Source organism: Numenius arquata, chromosome 11, assembly GCF_964106895.1.
Source record: "Numenius arquata chromosome 11, bNumArq3.hap1.1, whole genome shotgun sequence".
NCBI classification, from domain to species: Eukaryota; Metazoa; Chordata; class Aves; order Charadriiformes; family Scolopacidae; genus Numenius; species Numenius arquata.
The window spans coordinates 11,819,926-11,839,163 of record NC_133586.1 but is presented as its reverse complement, the minus strand read 5'-3'; the positions used below and the strand labels follow the sequence as shown (position 1 = coordinate 11,839,163).

General features: G+C 35.6%; 1 protein-coding gene across 1 annotated transcript in view; it reads left to right on the top strand.

The window, feature by feature from the left end:
* Positions 1 to 9,783: 9,783 nt before the first annotated feature.
* Positions 9,784 to 19,238, top strand: part of FGF7 (fibroblast growth factor 7) — a 30,482-nt gene continuing 21,027 nt past the window's right edge. The window contains exon 1 of the mRNA XM_074156263.1: positions 9,784 to 10,069. Within this exon, the coding sequence (XP_074012364.1) occupies positions 9,784 to 10,069 (286 nt within the window). The remainder of the gene's footprint in view (positions 10,070 to 19,238) is intronic.

Genomic DNA, 19,238 nt, shown 5'->3' with positions numbered 1-19,238 from the left:
TGATAAACTATTCAACAGAGCCTTTTTAGAGACCAAGAATTCATAGCAGGCACTGCCAATGTATTGTTCATGTCTAACAATGCTATCAAACAAACAAACAAACAAAGGCATGATCTTCAGGGAGGAATTTTATTGAAATGTGGTTAACTAGCAAAAAACTGCTTGTCAAAATCCTTTAAAAAAGCTTTTCAGTATCTTTTCTTAAATCTTATTCTTATATCTTCTTATTCTGTGGTTTTCAGTCAACTACATTAAAAAAAAAAAACCAACAAACAAAAACTTGTTCAGTTGACTGCCGTGTGAAGGGACTGTCTCGTTCTGTACCTCAGTATGATGTAGCCCAGCACAGTAGCCTCAGCACTGAAGCTGATACACCTACTCGCCAGGAAATAGTTTTCACAAAAACTTTTGTTTCTGGGTGAAAAAAAAGGGAGTCGGTTTTTTTGGGGGGTTTTTTTTGGTTTGTTTGTTTTTTGTTTTTCATTTAGAAAGTATCTGGAAAAATCAAGCTGGTGTGTGTATATTTATGGAATAGACACAAAAAGCAATTTTTCAGGGTATTGGTTATTTATGAATTGTTTTATGGACTTACTATTTGTGATTTTGGAGGCTATTGACCACATTATTTCTACTGCCTAAGTGAATAACTAGTATTCTTAGGAACAGCTATTACTCAAACTTGTTTTTCACCCATATGCCACAGTTTTTCACTCATGATGCACAGGGCAAGGCAATATGTACCATTTAAGTCCTTGAAGCAAAAAGGGTGTATTTATACAGTCTGCTGACAAAGTCAGATCAAAAAAAAATTTCTACTACAGCAAAGGTCTCTGCGGCAGTAACACAGTGTCAAGTATGGCAGAGCCAACAGAGAAGCAAAAGATACAAACTAGACAGATACTGCAGATGCACCCAACCCAATATCATAAAAAGCTGATAGGGAGAAGTTGCCAGTACACTAGACAAATTCCTATTGGGGAATCAAGTTTTCCCTCCTCTTTTATAGGATTAAAAAGTAGTCTGCCACAGGGGAGAAGGGAATACACAGATCCCCTAGTTCTAGCTTTCACCCCTCCCCCTTTATCATTTCCCAAATGTTCTGCATTCCAGCTTAACATAACAGTAACATTTAGGTTTGGGTGGAGAATATTTCAGTTGCAATGGACAGCCTTTGTCAAAAGTAAGCGTGAAAACCTAGCAATTGAAATTAATATTAAAAGGGTAGAAATTATTTTAGTAATATGATAGTTATGGTGAGCAAAGTAAGCCAGGAGTAGAAGCAGATCAGAACAACATCAGTTCTGATTAAGATCTGTTCCAAAGCCTGACCTTCATCACTTGCTGACAAAATTCAATCCTCGCTGATGCCACAAGCCAGGCAAATAACCATCTAACAGAGCAACAGCTGCAGGAGGAGACATTTAAACTCTTGGAAGTACAGCTGTTCACAGATAGAAGGGATCACTCCTTCAATCTACAAAACTACATGTACAGAGGAGCAGGATGGTGCTATTTACTTGCAATATAAACTATCTGGTAATCCTCAGTCTAGGCATCTTTAAAATTACAGTCAGTTTGAAATCAATAGTGTCTCATCTTGCCTAACTCTCTTGTGGGAGCTCTGAAAGAAACTGCAGTTTTGACATAGTCTCAATTTCCTCTGCTACTTTGAAGTATTTTGACACTTTCTTTTCTTATTTTATAATTAGAAAAACTGGTTCACTAGATGCCTCAGGAACGATGCTGACATGCTTGTTCTAACCCTGCACTTGATATGGTGAGCTGCACTCAGATCCCTAGTACCTTACATCCTCCTTTCACACCCTTACTAGATTATCAAATGACTATTCTGGCCTGAATTTACATAGATTTAGTAGGATAACATGAAATTCATTATCAGTGAGGGAATGGAAAAAGTGAGGAAATGTGGTGGAGCTCACTCTGTAAACCAATTACTAACACAGATTCTGTAGTAAAGACACCCTTTTATTAGATTCCCTCAGTTCAGCAAATACTTATCTACCATTCAAATGGTAAACAGCTGGAAAACCTTACATTTTTGTGACTAAGTGGTGTCCCTGTCTCTGACAGATGGGTAATAAAAAATGCAATCATTACAGAGAATTGCTCTTGTTCTGAATATACTGGTGAGTTTTTAACTCTCTGCAAACAGCACAGCTTTGCAGGGGAACAGGGCACTTTTTCCCTACATTATTTTGCTCTTAGAACATACGTAGTAATAGGCCATATAATTAGCTGAAGGTTAGGAAAGGTTTTACTCCAGCTGTTTCCTAAAATCAAATATTAAATACACAGTAATAACCCAGTAGCATTTCTGCTATATACAGCCTTGTATTTCGTTACTTTGCATTTGTACTGGTTGTACCAATCTGCTTTATTGCCTACTTTGTATAAAAAGAGCAAGCCACTGAAAAAACCATCTAATTAAATCTGAAGACTTAAGACATTTGCAAATAACATAGAATCATAAAGAAGGAATCCACGTTAAACCTCAGGTGAAATCCTGGACTTGCTGAGGTATAAGGAGATGCCAACAGCTTGCTTTCACAACATTGGTTTGGTTGTGTCTGTGAGTATGTACTATGATACAGATTTTAATTTTTATCATCATTCTTTTCTTCACAAGTTCCCTCCCTAAGTTAATGCACAAGATGGATAACTAGTATTTTGTGCCTTTTGAGTATTTTACTTCACAGCATTAATAATGTTTCAGTGTAGAGTGTGTGTATGTGTGAGCCTAGGTTTTTAACGTTCCATCACAGGAGCATTTTTACATCTACAGTATGCAATAGCAGCAGTACATACTGGATCCATCATGCCTATTTAATTGGGGAAACTCACAGCTGTAGAAGGCAGCTGTAGGCACACAGAGGCACCTAATATTTTGGGCCATGCCAAAAGATTTGCAATGTAGGCCCATGGGCAGCTGAAGAAATTGCTTCTCTGTAAAGCTTCCATTTCACTTTAGGATTTTGGAAATATTCCCATTTTATTTCCTTCTCTACTGACTCACAATCTCCATACTTAGGTCCTTGCCCCTTCCTCAAATTACCCCAGTTCCCTTTCTGAACTCTATCTCTTCAGTGCTGGCCTCCTTCTCCCTCTGCAGGTTCCTGGGAGTGCCCAATCCAATCACCTAATTAACCCTAGGGCTCTCCCACCTGAAGCATTTTCCCCCAAATTCTGACCAATCGCTCTCACTTCTTTCTGCACAACCAGCTCACTTTCAGTTACACATGTAAGGTTACCTACTACTAAGTGATATTGCAAATCCTTTTGTTATATACAGGTATGTATCTATGTAGGATGTTAAGTCATGTGCCATTATACTTGCTGTACATTTTTACTAATTCTTTTAACCGTCTTTTCTTTCAGACTTTAACTGGTAGCACCTTTACATCAGAAAACGCAGGGCTTAGTGCGCTGCCATCTAACTAGATGCCAACAGGTAGTTACTGGAAGTCTAATAATTTCAGCTTTATTGTGGTTTAATCAAGGAGTGCAACTTGTGGTGCAAATCAAAAAGCAGACCATATAATTTGCACGATCTAGTTATTTTCCATGACTAAGTTTAAATTAGATATATAAACAAATATTTGAATAAGAGGATAATTTTCCATTCTTATTTTCAATCAACCTTTGTTCAATGAGGTATATAGGTAGTATTAGCAGATCAATGAAGCCACAGTTTCAAAAGTATAAAAATCCAAGAAGGTTGAAAACTATCCTCCAAAATCTGCCCTCACATGGGCTCCAATTAGAAGGAACTGAATTGTTTTCTAAGATTAAAAGAACAGCAGATAGACAGGATAATAATGGATATATATTACCATAGCAACAAAGCTTTATTCTTGTTTAGGTGTTATTAATGAATTATTTTTATATGGCCCATGAAATGTTTAACCACCAAGTAAACAAAATAATAGTTATGCTGTATATGGACCCATGTGAAGGGTTAAAAATGGCTAGCTTGTTTGACCACTTTAAAAGAAAAAAAACACAGAAGTAATTTGTAAAATCCAGTCTTGAGTTATATGCAATATTCATAGCTATGTATAGCTATGAGTTAAAAGCTAAGCATGAACACCTTATTTTATATTTATTGCTACTAATGTAAAATTTAATGGTTACATGTAAACTCATAGGAACAATAGTTTTCTGAAAGTTTTTAAGAAGATACGTCAGTAAAGTTCCACAAATCTAGGACTTAACAGCTGATTCTTATCCAAAAATCTGTGTATATAAAAAGATGCTACACATTTTATTTTATTTTTTTAAATTATGTTTAAAATCACGCAGAAGAAATCAGTGCATGGTAAGTATTTTTGTAAAACTAAAATTTGAATACAAACATGTGGATCCCTTCAGAAAGAGAGAACTCTGACCTTCATGCCTGGTAATAAATAAGATAAACCAAATGGTTCTCCTCAGTATTTTCTCATATCAGTTCTATATTTTTTGTGTCTCCACCAAAAATGTACTGTTACAATTCAAGTCTGCGACATCTGAGGTTATGATGATCACAGCCTGAGTGTCCTGATGTCATTACAAGCAATATTCCCTGAAGCTGAGGGTTATCAAGCTATGAATAACAAGGAGACCTATCATAACCATATACTGTGCAAACTCCATTCAGAAAGGAAGAATTCATCTGACTGCCATCACATTCAGTTTTTTATTCTATCCCCTTCAAAAGTCAGTATCATGACACTCCATTGTCCTACTGAAAAAAGCCTGGATGGCTTTACCTTTGAAGTTTATTACCGAGGGAGCCAAGGTATTCCCAGTCTCTGTTTTCCTTAAAATAAGTAATATAAAAGACATTTGCTGTAGCTAATTAACAAGAAAGGAAATTATTATACAGTTGTCAACTATTTGATAGTTTGGGGGTTTTGGGTTTTTTTTTTATCTACTACATCTCATTCCAATTTTCCTGTAGATTTAAATCAGCTCAATATGATCTCAATGAATAGGAGGAAACAAAGAAATGAATGTTTAAGGGATCTGTTTTGAAAACTGCTAGGAAAAATTTATTGTTGTCTTTTCAATATGATTTTAATAACCATACCAGTTACCAAGAACAGAGAGACATTCTTATAGTCAGGCAGACAAAGGATTCATAATTATCGTTTTTAATCTTAAATTTACACTTAAGTTTACAACCTGAAAAGATTAATCCAAATTGAAGTGCCATATTCCTCATCCCTCTTTTGTTTTTACTGCCTTGTTAAATGAGTTTATTTTGCATGCATGTTGCAGTGTTTTTAAGATATCGGTGTTGACAGAAGTAGCACTTTTCTTGTATCTTCTGCATGTAGCAAAAGTCAGCCTTTATCTAATCCCGACTTCTGAGATCAGGGAACTAAAGGTAAGAATTTAACCATGAGAACGTTTAGCACCTTCACATCCGCAGATTTTTTTCCACAGGACCTTCCAATCCCATTTTAGCTATTGCCACAGGGCATTAAAAGCCAACATCTCAGGTTTTAAGTTCGATACAGAGATTTTTATCTTTCTACTGTCTTAAATTCTGAAAGTTCTGGAAGATGTTCTAAAGCAAATTTGAAATGGATCAAGGAACAAGGAGCAGCAGAATGATAGTTTCTTAGCAGGTATGCGTAGCCCTGAGGGCAAGCTGGATGAAATGGAGTTTTTTTTAAAAAGTCGCATTCATGACCCATTGCCAAACCTGGGCGGTACATATTACAAGAGGCCAGCCTGGAGATGAGGAAAGCATGGATCCCCATGCTCATGTTTTCATCTAAAAGGACAAAAAGTAATTTCCTATGTGAGGGAAAAGGGAATAGACTTTATTAAGCTGTTTCTATTTGAACTGGAGGCCTACGCACAATCTCATAATCGGAAGCAAAGTGCTTGCAATTAATTTCCACTTTTTTTCTTTTCAGCATGTGCACTGTAGCAATGCTGTGGACAGCTGTCTATCAGCTGGGAAGTGGGAACCAATTCATGGGTTAACATAAAGGGGACAGGTTTAAATATTAAAGGATGGCTTACAGCACGTGTATTTTGGACATTTTCATGTTTCATGTGGTCCCAATACCTTAACACATTTCTTCAAATACAATCTCACCAAAGAAACCCAAGGTTGCTAGCATTTTATGTGGACAATTTCTATACATCATTAAGGACTTGCTTGGGATTGGATTTGCAAAGCCCTGGGCATGCACATTTGTAAGAAGGTAGAGGAAGAAGTGCCAGTCAAGCTAAATTTTCCATAAAACTAAACCAGTTTAATTTGACAGAGAGATTTGTGATGCTTGGTTTAAACAGAAGTGGGTTGGATCGTTCAAGGGATCAGAGATTTATGCAAAGCATGCTGACTTGCATATGCAGATGAAGATGGCATCCTTTCATTAAAAAATATACGGTTGTACTTGTATAGCAAGACATAAAACTGTGCTTAAATAAAACTGCAGTCAAAACATTGTGGAAAACAGTTATTGTATAATTGGAAAATGTGAGGATATGAACGCTATCAGCAGTAATTAAAGATTAACTGCATTGTTCGCTGACCAAACTTACAGCTAGAGCCTTATTTAAACTGCTTTTCACTTATTCTAAATAGAAAACTTCATAAATATCTGAACTGAAGCACCACTTAAAAAACACACTTACAGTGTAAATCACTTACAAGTGATTTATTTTTTCAAAGCCAAGAGAAATACATGCCTATGCCTGGAGTAGGAGTAGCTCCAGCTTTCCGGAACCAAAACCTCAGGTATGTTTTTTTCCTCCCGTTACTAACTGTCAGAAACAATAAGTAAACAAGGAAAAAAAAAGTTAAAAAGAGTATGGATCCAAAAGTGAAAGTTGGTATTGCACATAAAAGACCCAGAATATTTGCAAAAACATTTCTACTTGCATCGTAATTTGCTGAGTAAAACACAGGTTACCTTTTATCCTTGATTGCTTGCTTTATAATACACAACAGATAAGCCTTTTGAATACCACAAATTTTTTTCATTGCTGTCATTCTGAATTCAGACCGTGGAACGGATCAGAGAACATACTGATATAAATCCAACAAATGTACTGGCAAAAAGCGCAACTGGGATAAATAATTTCAGTCCCCACTTGTCAGAATGGTGGTCATGGGTTGACAAGATACAAGTCAAACCAGAAATAGCTGTAATCATAGTTTACAAGGGTTAACTTAATGAAAGCCACTTCTTTGTGTATCTACTGCAGGCATCCAGCCTTTGAAAGCCCTAAGCGCTATACCTTTCATATCGTAAAGATGCATATATTGAGCCTTTTGCTGACCTAGGAAATTTAGGCTGAGGCACACAACATAGGGAACAGCCCATGCACATAATGAAAAGAGTAAAAATGATTAAAAAAAATAAATACTGTAAAGTGAGTAAAAAATGGGATTAATCCAAGTGAGCGCTGAGAAGGAAGTTGAGGATGTTAAGGAAAGAAATGACTCATTCTGTGTTTGTGTATAGGAAAGGCTGCGTAATACAAAGTTGCCTGGTGCCATACACCTTTATTCTCATTTTGGATCACTCCAATGGAAAAAAACCCAATTTACTTATGTCCCCCCCACCACAAGGTGGCACATACGTACTCTCTATGATTTTTAACTGCTTCTACAATTCACTTAATTTTTAAGAAGTAACTGTTATCTGTTTCTACAGAGAGGAAGGAAGGTGGGATAAAAGCAGTGAATGATAAACTGCATTATATTATCAAGTACAGACAACTAAAGTAAGTAAACTATTCTTAATATGTGGATTAATTCCAGACTTTCCTTGTTACTATTATTTACTAATGGGTCTGAGGTGTAGTCACATCCTTAATCCTGGATATTAAACAGGGTATGGAGCAATTGAAAACTTAGCTTCAGTATGTTTTACAAATACATTCACCAGAAACTCAACAGAATTTAAGGGTGAAATGGAACATGGACTTTGGGTAGCAGACTGGTGTCAAAGATGGAAATAAGCATACAGAAGGAGAAAAGCAGGCATATCTACTGATTATTTTGTTTCTCTGTATTTTAAGCCTGCTGGCCACCCATTGGCAGGTATGCATATAAGGCTTTTTCTTGCATTGCCGCCACTTTTCATTTTGTGTTGCGAGTTTCAAGATCTAATAACTACATACGCTAAGGAAGGCTGTTCCCTAGTAGTAGTTTTTCCTTCATGCTGATAAAGGTTGCATTTGAATGTCAGACTTTGAAACATCCAAATATACATTCTCATTTTCACCTAGTGGCTGATCAAATAAAAATCTCAGTGCGTTTGTTCCTCTTTCCAAGTCCATGATATAAAAATACACTGCGTGATCGATAATGGCCACAGCACACCCTTCTCCACGGTACATAATGGACCCACACGTTTCACATATCCATCAGAAAGGCACTAAGCAGACTATGAATCCACCAAACTGCAGAATAGATTTGAAAGCAAACTGAGATAAGCGTGTGAGTACAAAAGAGAGGGGGAGGAATTTTTTAAGGACAGAAAAATACCTAAATCAAAGCACAGAAACACTAGCTAGCATGCGAAGCAATTTTACCCCCACACTGCAGAATATATGTTTTTAGAAAGTAGATTCTTGGAGATTTAAAGTATAAGCTATGTACATAGCTCCCTCTGATGACCATTGGACACGATACAATGCAAGTCTCCTTTTATTTTTGTTCGTGCATTCAACTGACAGCTGACTGGTTAAATTCTAATTGCTTCCAAGTGAGGTCAGCAAAGGTATTTATCGAAAAGGACTGAACAACAGGCTCAACACACACATGCACGCGCACGCATAAGCACATACACACCATCTCTCCAGCGTGTTGATTTATGGAAACAATTATAATTCTGGTGGAGTCTTTCTGAGCTGAGAAAGTTTGTAGCTACAGTAGAGTGTCTCATGTTGCAAAAAGCAGACAACAGAAATGGAATACTTGGGTATCCAGCTCTTGTCAACAGGAACAAGTAAGTTCTGTCCTTTACAAAAACATTCAACAGATTGTAATAGCTAATAACTTTTATCTTCATTTGTATATGCTAGATGCTAAAAAATATTAAGAAAACTATTTCTGTTAATAACTGAAAAGGATAGGAATATAAATACAGGGCTAAGAATAAGAGGTCTGTTTTGAAATTTGAACTAGACAAAACTTATCTGATAGATTGTGCTAACAGTGAATATATAGGTACAAAGTAATCAGCAGAATTTTACCATGCATGAGAAAGTAGTTCAACTGAATCAATAAGGGATTTTTTGGAAGGAATTAAAACTGAAGATAGGACTATGTTTACAATCAGTTTAAATGTCTGTTTATGTAAAAAGTTGTGTGAGAGATATCTATTGTGTATATAAATGCATATTTTTAAATGTCATACATTTATGTATAGTACTTTTCAGTAGCATAATGTATCCTTGCACGTTTGTAACAATTGAGCATAAAGACTTATACATGCACCTTTTCTCACAGATCTTTTACTTTCAGTGCAAGCAGCAAATTCAAGTAGTACAGAAGGTCACGACAACAAAGGTTTTTATAACTTGTGTCTTTAAAGGATATTCTGACTGAAGAGATATTTAAGAAGCTCTTCTATTTCGCCATTAACTATTAAGGAATAACGATCAGAATTCTAGAAGAGGGAGCAATCTCATTTAAATGAATCTGTAACTCGTAAAGACAGAAGGCAGGTCGGTGACCTAAGAGCAACAGTCTACTTGAGATTTAATTTTCATTATGTTGTTCATGAACACCCCGAACACTGCACTATAATGCACAAATGGATACTGACATGGATCCTGCCAATTTTGCTCTACAGATCATACTTTTACATTATCTTTCTAATGGGCACTATATCTTTAGCTTGCAATGACATGACTCCAGAGCAAATGGCTACAAATGTGAACTGTTCCAGCCCTGAGCGACATACCAGAAGCTATGATTATATGGAAGGGGGGGATGTAAGAGTGAGAAGACTTTTCTGTCGAACTCAGTGGTATATGAGGATTGATAAGCGAGGCAAAGTAAAAGGGACAAGAGAAGCAAACAACAACTACAGTAAGTAATATTTTTGCTTTTCCTAATTCTAAGTTTTTAGAAATTTACACGTCATTGTTCCTATTCCTTGATTTATAGTAATTTCAAAAGGATTTTGTATAGTATACTGACCATTGTATAAGACAAGTTTTCCAATTAATCCTATAGCAGGACATTTGTTATTGATTTTGAAATGCATCATTTTAAATACTACATTGTAGATCTGCTAATGTATTAGTTACAGCTGGTAACTATTAGCAAACAGAGAGCCTATTTTAACAAGTGAATTAAGGTTGTAAGTATGAAAATGTATAACCACAAGTTCTGCTCATAAAATACTTATGAAACATTAAACCACATTTATGTAGTCCACAAACTACCTAAAAGTTTGGTGTGTTTGGGTTAACAATTAAAACATATGCAATACTAGAAAGTTCAATGGAAAGAATTATGTAAACTCTCTTGCAAAATCTTTTAGATAGTTTGCCAAGCCAGGAACAAAATCTATTATAGTTTCTGTAGTTCATTATTACAATGATCATGATGCTGAAAAAATATTCTCTCCCCTTTCTTCCAAAAACATGACTCATCTACAGAGAATGGACATATTATATTTTGCAAAACTGTAGCAAATACCATTTTTGAACTGCAAAAGAATTGTCATACTAATCTGTATTTTTCACACAATTACCTATATATCTTCCATTTACACTTGACGGCATCACTTTTACAGTCACTATTTTTGCCACTTTCACATTCATGTTATTACAAATACATTGTTTATTCAGAGAAATATGTCATCTACTTCAAAAGATGTTACTTTATTAAGATACAACAGGAAAATACGCAGGATTATATTGCATATTTCAAAACAAAAGTATAAGGAAAAGAGGCCAGAGACATGCTGGTCTAGTGTTTATAGTCAACTGAAAGGACACATATATTTCCAATGGTGCTATTAAATATAGTTGTAATGTAGGTTCTACATGTTAGCGTGCTTTTTATATCAGCATCAACAACAACAACAAAAAAATCAATAAATCAAACTTCAAGAACTGTTACTGTGACTCAGCTTTCAACGGAAGTTGACTGCTTATTTTCTATAAGAACAGCACATTTGCATGCTACGTGCCTGGCTAGTGGGCTTCATAATTTATTTATTTCTTGACTTTGACTGCATTAAGTGCTTAGCAACTTGCATGGTTAAAACTTCATTGACTAATGTTACTGTTTCTTTTAAAATTTGTTTCCATATGTCTCCTTTCCTCCTCCACTATTACGTAGTGAACAACCATATTCCTCTGAAAGACAACACATGGCCAGCAGCCAAATAAATTATTTGGTCCATATTCAAGAAGACTCCCATTGAGTTTCAGGAGGGTATTGCTACAATAGAGATCCATAGAGCTTGTTTCAAACTGAAATGTTGCTCCTATAATAATCACCGGGGAAAACTGTTACTGACTGTTGAAATATTTTCTTCTACATTTTTGCAGATAAGTGAATACCCATTGTACCCATTTTTTTCTGTTATTTACACACACTTTAAAGAGATTATGACAGCATATAGAGCTGAATAATTATATTAATTTGCCTTTTTTAGTTCCACACTGCTTAAGTAAAACTTAGTAATTTAGCATTATTTCAAATTCAAGTAAAGGTTCCCAATTGTCTGCAGGATCCCATGCTGCTGAAGCACACTAATGACACCCTGAAACGTTCTATAGTGAAACCATTAGAGAATATCAGATCATCTTGTGCTAAAGGCAAACCATATTCCTGTACTTTTCTGAACAATTTATGGATATTTAGTGATGGTAATTATTACAAGTTACAGAAAGGCAACCTTGAGTCGTTAAACCCTTACATTTATGTTGCAGTGAAAAAAAAAAAAAAAACCTGAATTCTTTTTCTGGTAAATGTAATGAGTATCAGTAGAAAAAACAATCAATACTTGAATGGTCTATGTGGTAACCAATGTGCACTGCGATGAACTCTCTCCGCTAAATTTAAAGTATGTGGGAACTCTCCCACCATCTTAAGTTGAAATGCTGTAATTAATCTATTGTATACTAGGAAATAATATCCAAATGGTTTTGTTGGACAAGTAGAATAGGGAAATATAGACAAAGAGGACTGGAAAAATGTGAATGCTGATAACCTGGATTTTCTGAGAAACTAAAAAATATTACTATTGTGAAAACCTTTTTTTGTCATACCCTCTATTCAACAGAATATGTAAGAAGCCTTTTTGAAGATGTGTTTATGGCTCTATACTAAAATACCCATAAAGAAAATAAGATGATATGAGGGGAAAAAACCAAAACAAAGCACCCAAAAATTCCTATCTGGACCAATACACTTTCCCTAAGCAAAATTTTTAACATTAGAAGAGTAAACAGGCTATTTTTATTCAGGGTTTTTGAAAAGCATAATTTTAAAATCATACACATTACAAAGATGTATTAATCTGGGTGCTCGAATACTCTTGTTCTGTGATTTCCTGTTCTGAAAGTTAGTAAAAGGCAAATCAGACCTGTTTCTCAGGACGGAATCCCAGAACAGTTGCAGCCAAATTAATCAATGGGTACAAAAAGTGTTGCTCTGAGAAGTATCTTCTTATTTTATCCTAATTTTCCACTTACATAATAAATAAAAGGAATCTTTTTCCCTTTTGAATCACTACCATGTGCAAATAAAATGAAAACAATAAAAAATTCATATTTTTAACTATTATAACAGCTTCATAAAGGAAGCTGCATTAACAGTTTTGCAGACAGTCAACTACTTGTTTTCAGCCCCTGAATTGTGAAGAGCAATCTTCACATTGAGAAATATCTGTAGAATAACTTCGTCATAACTCTGGCAAGTGTCAAAATTCACAGAGCTTCTCCCATCGGTTAAGACTATAAATGCCAAGACAGTAAGGAATTAGAGTCTTCATATTTCAAAATTCTCTAGTAAGTTCAATAATAAAATACATATTCACATCCTAGGAAAGTAACAGCAAAAATAACAAAAGTGTTAAAATTTCCTAAGATTTTAATTCAAAATCCACTGTATTAAATGTATGTGGGTTGAAATTCCATGACAAAATTAAATATTGAATCAAATCCTCACTCATCAATTGCATTTAGTCTGTATTTATCATTCACTTCTGCTTAGTCCAAGAAAAACGTGCGTACTGTTTCAGTGAAAGCAAATCGCTGAATCCTGTTTACAACCGTGATGAGTTTGTTAGGTACCCGAAGAATATTATTCTCTGCACGTTTCAGAAAGCAGTAGAGCCTTCTGGTGGACATAAAGGTGATAACTCAAGAGTAAACTAAGCAAATCAGAGGACAGTGATCTCCACTAAGCAGAGGAAATCACTTTGCACCTGACAGCTTTGCTTTCATTGTGAAAACTAAAAAGCAGAGTGAGAACTGACAGTCACACACAGAAAAACTAAAGCAAGAATTAGGAAGCAGCCAAGAGATGAGGTCACCCAGAAAAATCTATCATTATTCATAAAAATTTTTCTCTTTGGCAATTACTTATTATACCTTGTCTAAGCCTAAACTACATACATTTTATTAGAAAATAAATTTTGTACCTTGTTCATGTAGAATAATCTAAGTGGGCACACAAAACAGATTTTTTTGAATTCATGATGGTAAAAAAGTGAGAGTGACTGAACAAATGTTAGAGATAATATGGCAATTTGTTAACTTTGTCTTAGGTAGAAAATAAATCTCTCCTTATTACTTCTTACTCCTTCTTTCATTTCAGTTTGTGTTTATTAATTTTCCCAGATTTTCTTTTATTTTGTTCAGAAAAAGGCAGCAAAATTCAGAGCTTATTTTGACTCTATCCAAGAGGATTTACAACTACGACTGGATGATGCTTTAGGACTTTCCACGCTCTGTTGCCTTTGGAATCTCATTTTAAAGACTTCAAAGGGTCTCTTAGTTACTAAAAAAGCCTTCCCGGAACCTGAATCCTAAGATGTCTGATCCTATCATATTCCATGTGTGCTCTAAACCCAGAAAGTGCCTATTTCCTCTTCTTTTCAGTGGATAAAGCCAACCAAATAAAGTAAAAAAAGAAAAGATAGTCTAGTGAGACCTTGGCACAAAATGGCTGAAATCTTTATTAAAATTTTTATCTTGGAAAACTACTTCTATCTTGATCAAAATCCAACGTGTCATAGTTTTCAGCATTATTAAATGAACTCTAACTCAGTTTTGCTCAAACCTAACCCCTAACTAATGACAAAATACTTTTATATGCATCTTAGTGTTTAAATATTCAAACTTGCTTAGAAATCAAAATTATTTCCAATAGCATTTTATATATGCTTCGTAGAGTAAAACAAATGTTGGACTTTGTATGCTGTGCCCCTGTATACATTTTATTTCTGGTGCTTAAATACATATTACATAGAGGAGCAAGAATATTCAGTATCTGGAAATGGGTATTTCAAGGAAGATATTGACGTACCAAATTCAGCTAACGGTTATGTGCATTCCAACCAACCGGTTTGTCTTTGCAACTGCGTTCTTGATTTTTCAAGAGGTTGTTGATTCAATCAACAATGTTGGTATCAGAAGAAGACAAACCTTCACTGATGTGAAAGTGCTTTTGTTTCACATTAGTACTCTGCTAATCTTTTCAATTATAACAGAAAGAGATTTAATTTGCATGGCAATATGTGTATCCTCTCAAAACTTAACCTCCAGTGCCAGGGGTGACTTTGTCTCCCCTAGCAATTAATCAGATCTAAATGTAACAGATTTCCCTGCTCCCTCTCTATCTCTTTGTCTAGCACTGGTGGTAGATACCACCCCTCAAGTTTCAACCAGCAGAAGAGATTCGATGCCTGTATCTTAGCCTGCATCTTATCACAAATCCCAGCTTTTCACCATCAACTGCTGATGAAGATGGGTTTTAGCAAAGATGCAGATAACAGAAGCAGCTGAGTTACACCCGTCTTACAGCTTCAATTGACTATTTCAATAATAGTACCCTTTGGGGGAAGTGAGGAGAAAGGAGGGAGTAAAGCCTTGAACTACTGCAGCAAGATTCTTCGTATGTCACGTATCAGTGTCCAGATCAGTGCTCAACTGCCACAGTATGACAGGGGTGCCACAAAACACAATTAAAACTGTTTATCAGTTCTCAATTTACCTCCTGAATCTTCATCACCTTGTCTATTCTGTGGTATTTACCAGCTGAAAAACATGTGTCAAGTCAGAACGGTGGCAGTTTATATTCACTTTCTTCTCGCCCTGAACACAAAGCAATTGCATAAGCTCTGTGAGGGGAGAACCAAACCTCTGTGCTCAGCAGCGGCTTCACAAGCCAATATACACCAACAGGGCTACATCTGCCTGCGTGTGCTTTAAAACCGGGGTATGAGCAGTGAAAAACATCTAAGCTGACTCTATACACATCATGCTTAAACTGATACATTTGACCTCGATACACCTTTGTAATTCAGCTGTGACTTGGCATTTTTTCTGAATCTCTCAATATGGAGATTTATCAGAAATGAGTCATGTTACATTTTTATGGAACCATCAATCAAGTTTAGCAGCCGAGTGCAGGAGCAGTTACAAGGTACATTTAAAGTGATAAATTGCAGCCCCTTCTTCCCCACAGCTTTTCCCCCCACATTGTTTACAATTTCTGAATGTATGAAAAATTCAGTATTGTATCACTGGGCATGTTATTGCTCCATCCTGAAGAAAATGTGCTGAAGTGGCCCTGACCTGAGACTCAAGAGACTTGAGGCTAATCCAAACTTTTAAGCAATTTGCTTACAGACTTTGGGAAAATTCTTCAAGCTCTCTGTGCCTCTATGAAAAATAATTATTCAACTCTGAGTAAAATCTTTAAAAATTATTAGTGAAAAAACTTCCAAACCTACAAAAGAATTCTGTTTTAATGTTATAGACATTAAATATTTTTATTCTTAATTGTCTAACAGAATATTAACTAAAGTAACCGAAGTCAGTAACTAGACAGAAAAACAGAGCTCAGATGAATCTTAAGGAAGCAATTTTCAATACAGGCAAATAGAATTTGTTCAAAAATATAATTCCTTATACAGTCAGTCTTGCAAAACAAACCCAAAATCCAGATACTCAAACAATACAGAAAGCTGGAAGCTGTGAAGGGAGGTATCTGAAAGTGATTTGTTTTAGATTTCTAGGATCCTGGAGTACAGAACAAAGCTGCTTTTCCCCTTCATCTTCCTTAAAGCTCAGGAAGACCAAGATATCCTAAAGCATATAATTTTACTGTTCTACACTACAAGATGTATCACCTAGCAGTATATTTTGGAACACTTTCCTCATCAAAACAGAATAAGTTTAGGCAAATGAAGGCTGTTACTCTTCTTGGGTGGCACACTGCTTTCATTGCATAATTGACTGCCTATGACTATATTTGGCAACTGTATTTCAATTGTCTTTTTTGACCTTTGACTTTATTTTTAATTTTTAATTCTGGATATGAGCTGACAGAAAGGTCAAGTTAGCCTTCTGGTCTATGTAATTTAGAAACATTATTTAAAAAAGTTAACAGTGAAAATTCCTATGGCAATAACATAATAGAGGTTAACAATCATAGCACTGAATTGTCACACTTTAAAACTTTCATAACACATGACATCATTTATACAAATGGAAAAAATTCTTTGTAACAATTGGTGCTGAAAAGTTGGAAGTGGATATTCACAGATGTGGCCCACAAATTCATGAAAACACACCGGAAAAGCAATAAAATACCAATGCAATCAATACACTCTCTGGACTATTATTTAGCTTTTGAAACAAAGAATAAGACGGGGATTAAATTGTTACGGAATTTTTTTCTTTTTTTTTTTTTTTTACAGTATTCGCACAGTGCCTATGACATGAATAGTACCTGCACAGTTTATCAACAGACAACTTCAATATTCTAAACAGGCTGAATCAGAGGATCAGACTTGTAAATCCCAGTTAACATCAGCAAAGCTGTGCCAATTTATTCCAACTGAGCATTTGCTCTTTTAAAGTTATAGTGGGAATCTGACAATGCAAAACCAGGATGAAATGATTAAAAAGCCTAGATATCCTGTTAAAAACACTGACATTTTCCTTCAGGATGCAATCTTTCAAAATGAAGCACAGTCAGAACATTGATAGATCAACGCAAAACTATAAACAAAACCACAGAAAACATGACCATTTCATAGCATTTGTAACCACAATAACTTCAACAGGGAGTAACAAACACCACTCATCTCCATCACTTCAATCAAAACACTTTTTGAAAATCTTCATTACCTGTGGGTTTTTTTGAAGGAGTTTCCTAGCATTAGTACTTTGACCTTTAATAGCATACACGCCCTACCTTCCATTTTTGGTAAGCTGGCTTGCTCGCTTGCTTGCTTTTAAACGTGTTAATGGACACTGGGAGGTGCTATAGACTATAAGAAGCAGCTGATCAGACTTGGCCATTTTGATACCTTGGAATTTTGATATTTGTCTAACTGGAAGTTAATGTATTTCACAACAGAAATAAATGCACTTGCTAACAAGAAGCATATTTTCATTTATAACCTATGCTAATTTTATAAGATTTTATTATGACCTTTAAATGTCAAATGATTTGATATTTCAATCAGAAGTAACTGTTTGCAGAAAAAAAAGTAAATAGAGAACTTTAGGATTGTTAAAGGCAGAAATTATTATAGGTGAACATACATATTATCCTGAGCTGAAGATATTGGGGAAGCAAAATTAATCACAATCAACATAAAATTTTGAAAAGGTTGCATGTGAATCTGTGCTGAAGTCTCAGAGCTGCTCAGGTGAACTGGTGCCATAGTTCTGTTGGGTTGTTTGTATGCACAGCTGTAAGCAATGTAGTGGCATCCATTTTAGATGCTTGTCAGGTGTGTGGAAATACTCACTACAAGAGCTTTATGGCCTCTTGCACAAAACACACACACAACATTGCATTACGATGATAGATTTGCCCTTGGAGTGGTCTACATGAACTCTAAGGGTGGCAATGTTGAGGCTCTCAAGTTAGTCACCAAGCAGATGGATTTGGCACAAAATGTGGATCTAGCTAAGTCAAGGGTAGAAGGCAGCCCGGTGCTCGTGTCGCTTCTGCAGCAAAGACTTTGTGAAAACAAGGGTTGTACTCCCTGAAAGAAACTCTGAAGTAAAATAGAAAGGATAACTGAATCCTAGAGACCACAGCCAGTAACAGTACAATTGGAAAGTGCAACTTTCACCAGCAAAAGCAACTTTAATTCCACCACGCTAATTTATTTCCTTTGGAATAGCCTATACAGCTTAGGAACTGCACATAACATGCAAGATGATACAAAGAAATCCAAGCAGTTCTTGAGTGCTTATTGGTGAGATTTTACAAGGATTTAGGGAACTGGCTATGTAAATCCAGCACATAATGACTCAAATAATGAGACTTGCTTGTTACAGTCACCTTACAATAAGGAACAGATGTACCCTGTAGGAATGACCAGTACAAGATCTTCCTCAGCAGTGGTTCTTTACATTTGCTTATGTGGGGAAACTACACCTGAGAAGCCTTGAAGTGATCACAGTCTTATCACTTCCAATGCTTCAGCAAAAAACTGTAATACTACCTTTACATACGCACAGGGACAAACACCTGTGCATAAAGTGAAATTCTCACCAATTAAATGCCCCACCCAGCACTATTGCTTGTATTAGTTTAGCACCATCTTCACAATACTGTGCGACAACATAGTACAAAAAGAAATCTTTGCCACGGACTAATCCCACACCTGACAACATATGAACTGCAGCACGACAGATACTCCAAGAGTACTCTGCCTACAGTGTTGTTACTAATCAAAAACTAAATTGGGTAGAATTTCAAAAAGCTGTTTTCAAACTAACTGGTGACAAAAAAAGCCATTCTTCCTATTAAAGTAAGCTCCGTTCTTCAAAGTGAACCTTTTACATTTTTTACTGAGCATGGAGACCTTGGTCAATATTTCCAACAAAGACTGAAAACTAAAAGCAAATAAGAAGGTACATAATTTCCAGGGCAAGCAAGTTCTTCTTTAGAGCACTCTAAAACACTGTATACAAGTCAGAAAAAAAGAAACTTTCTTATACCTTATGTCTGAATTATGATTCCAAAAAGACCAGTCAGGAAACAA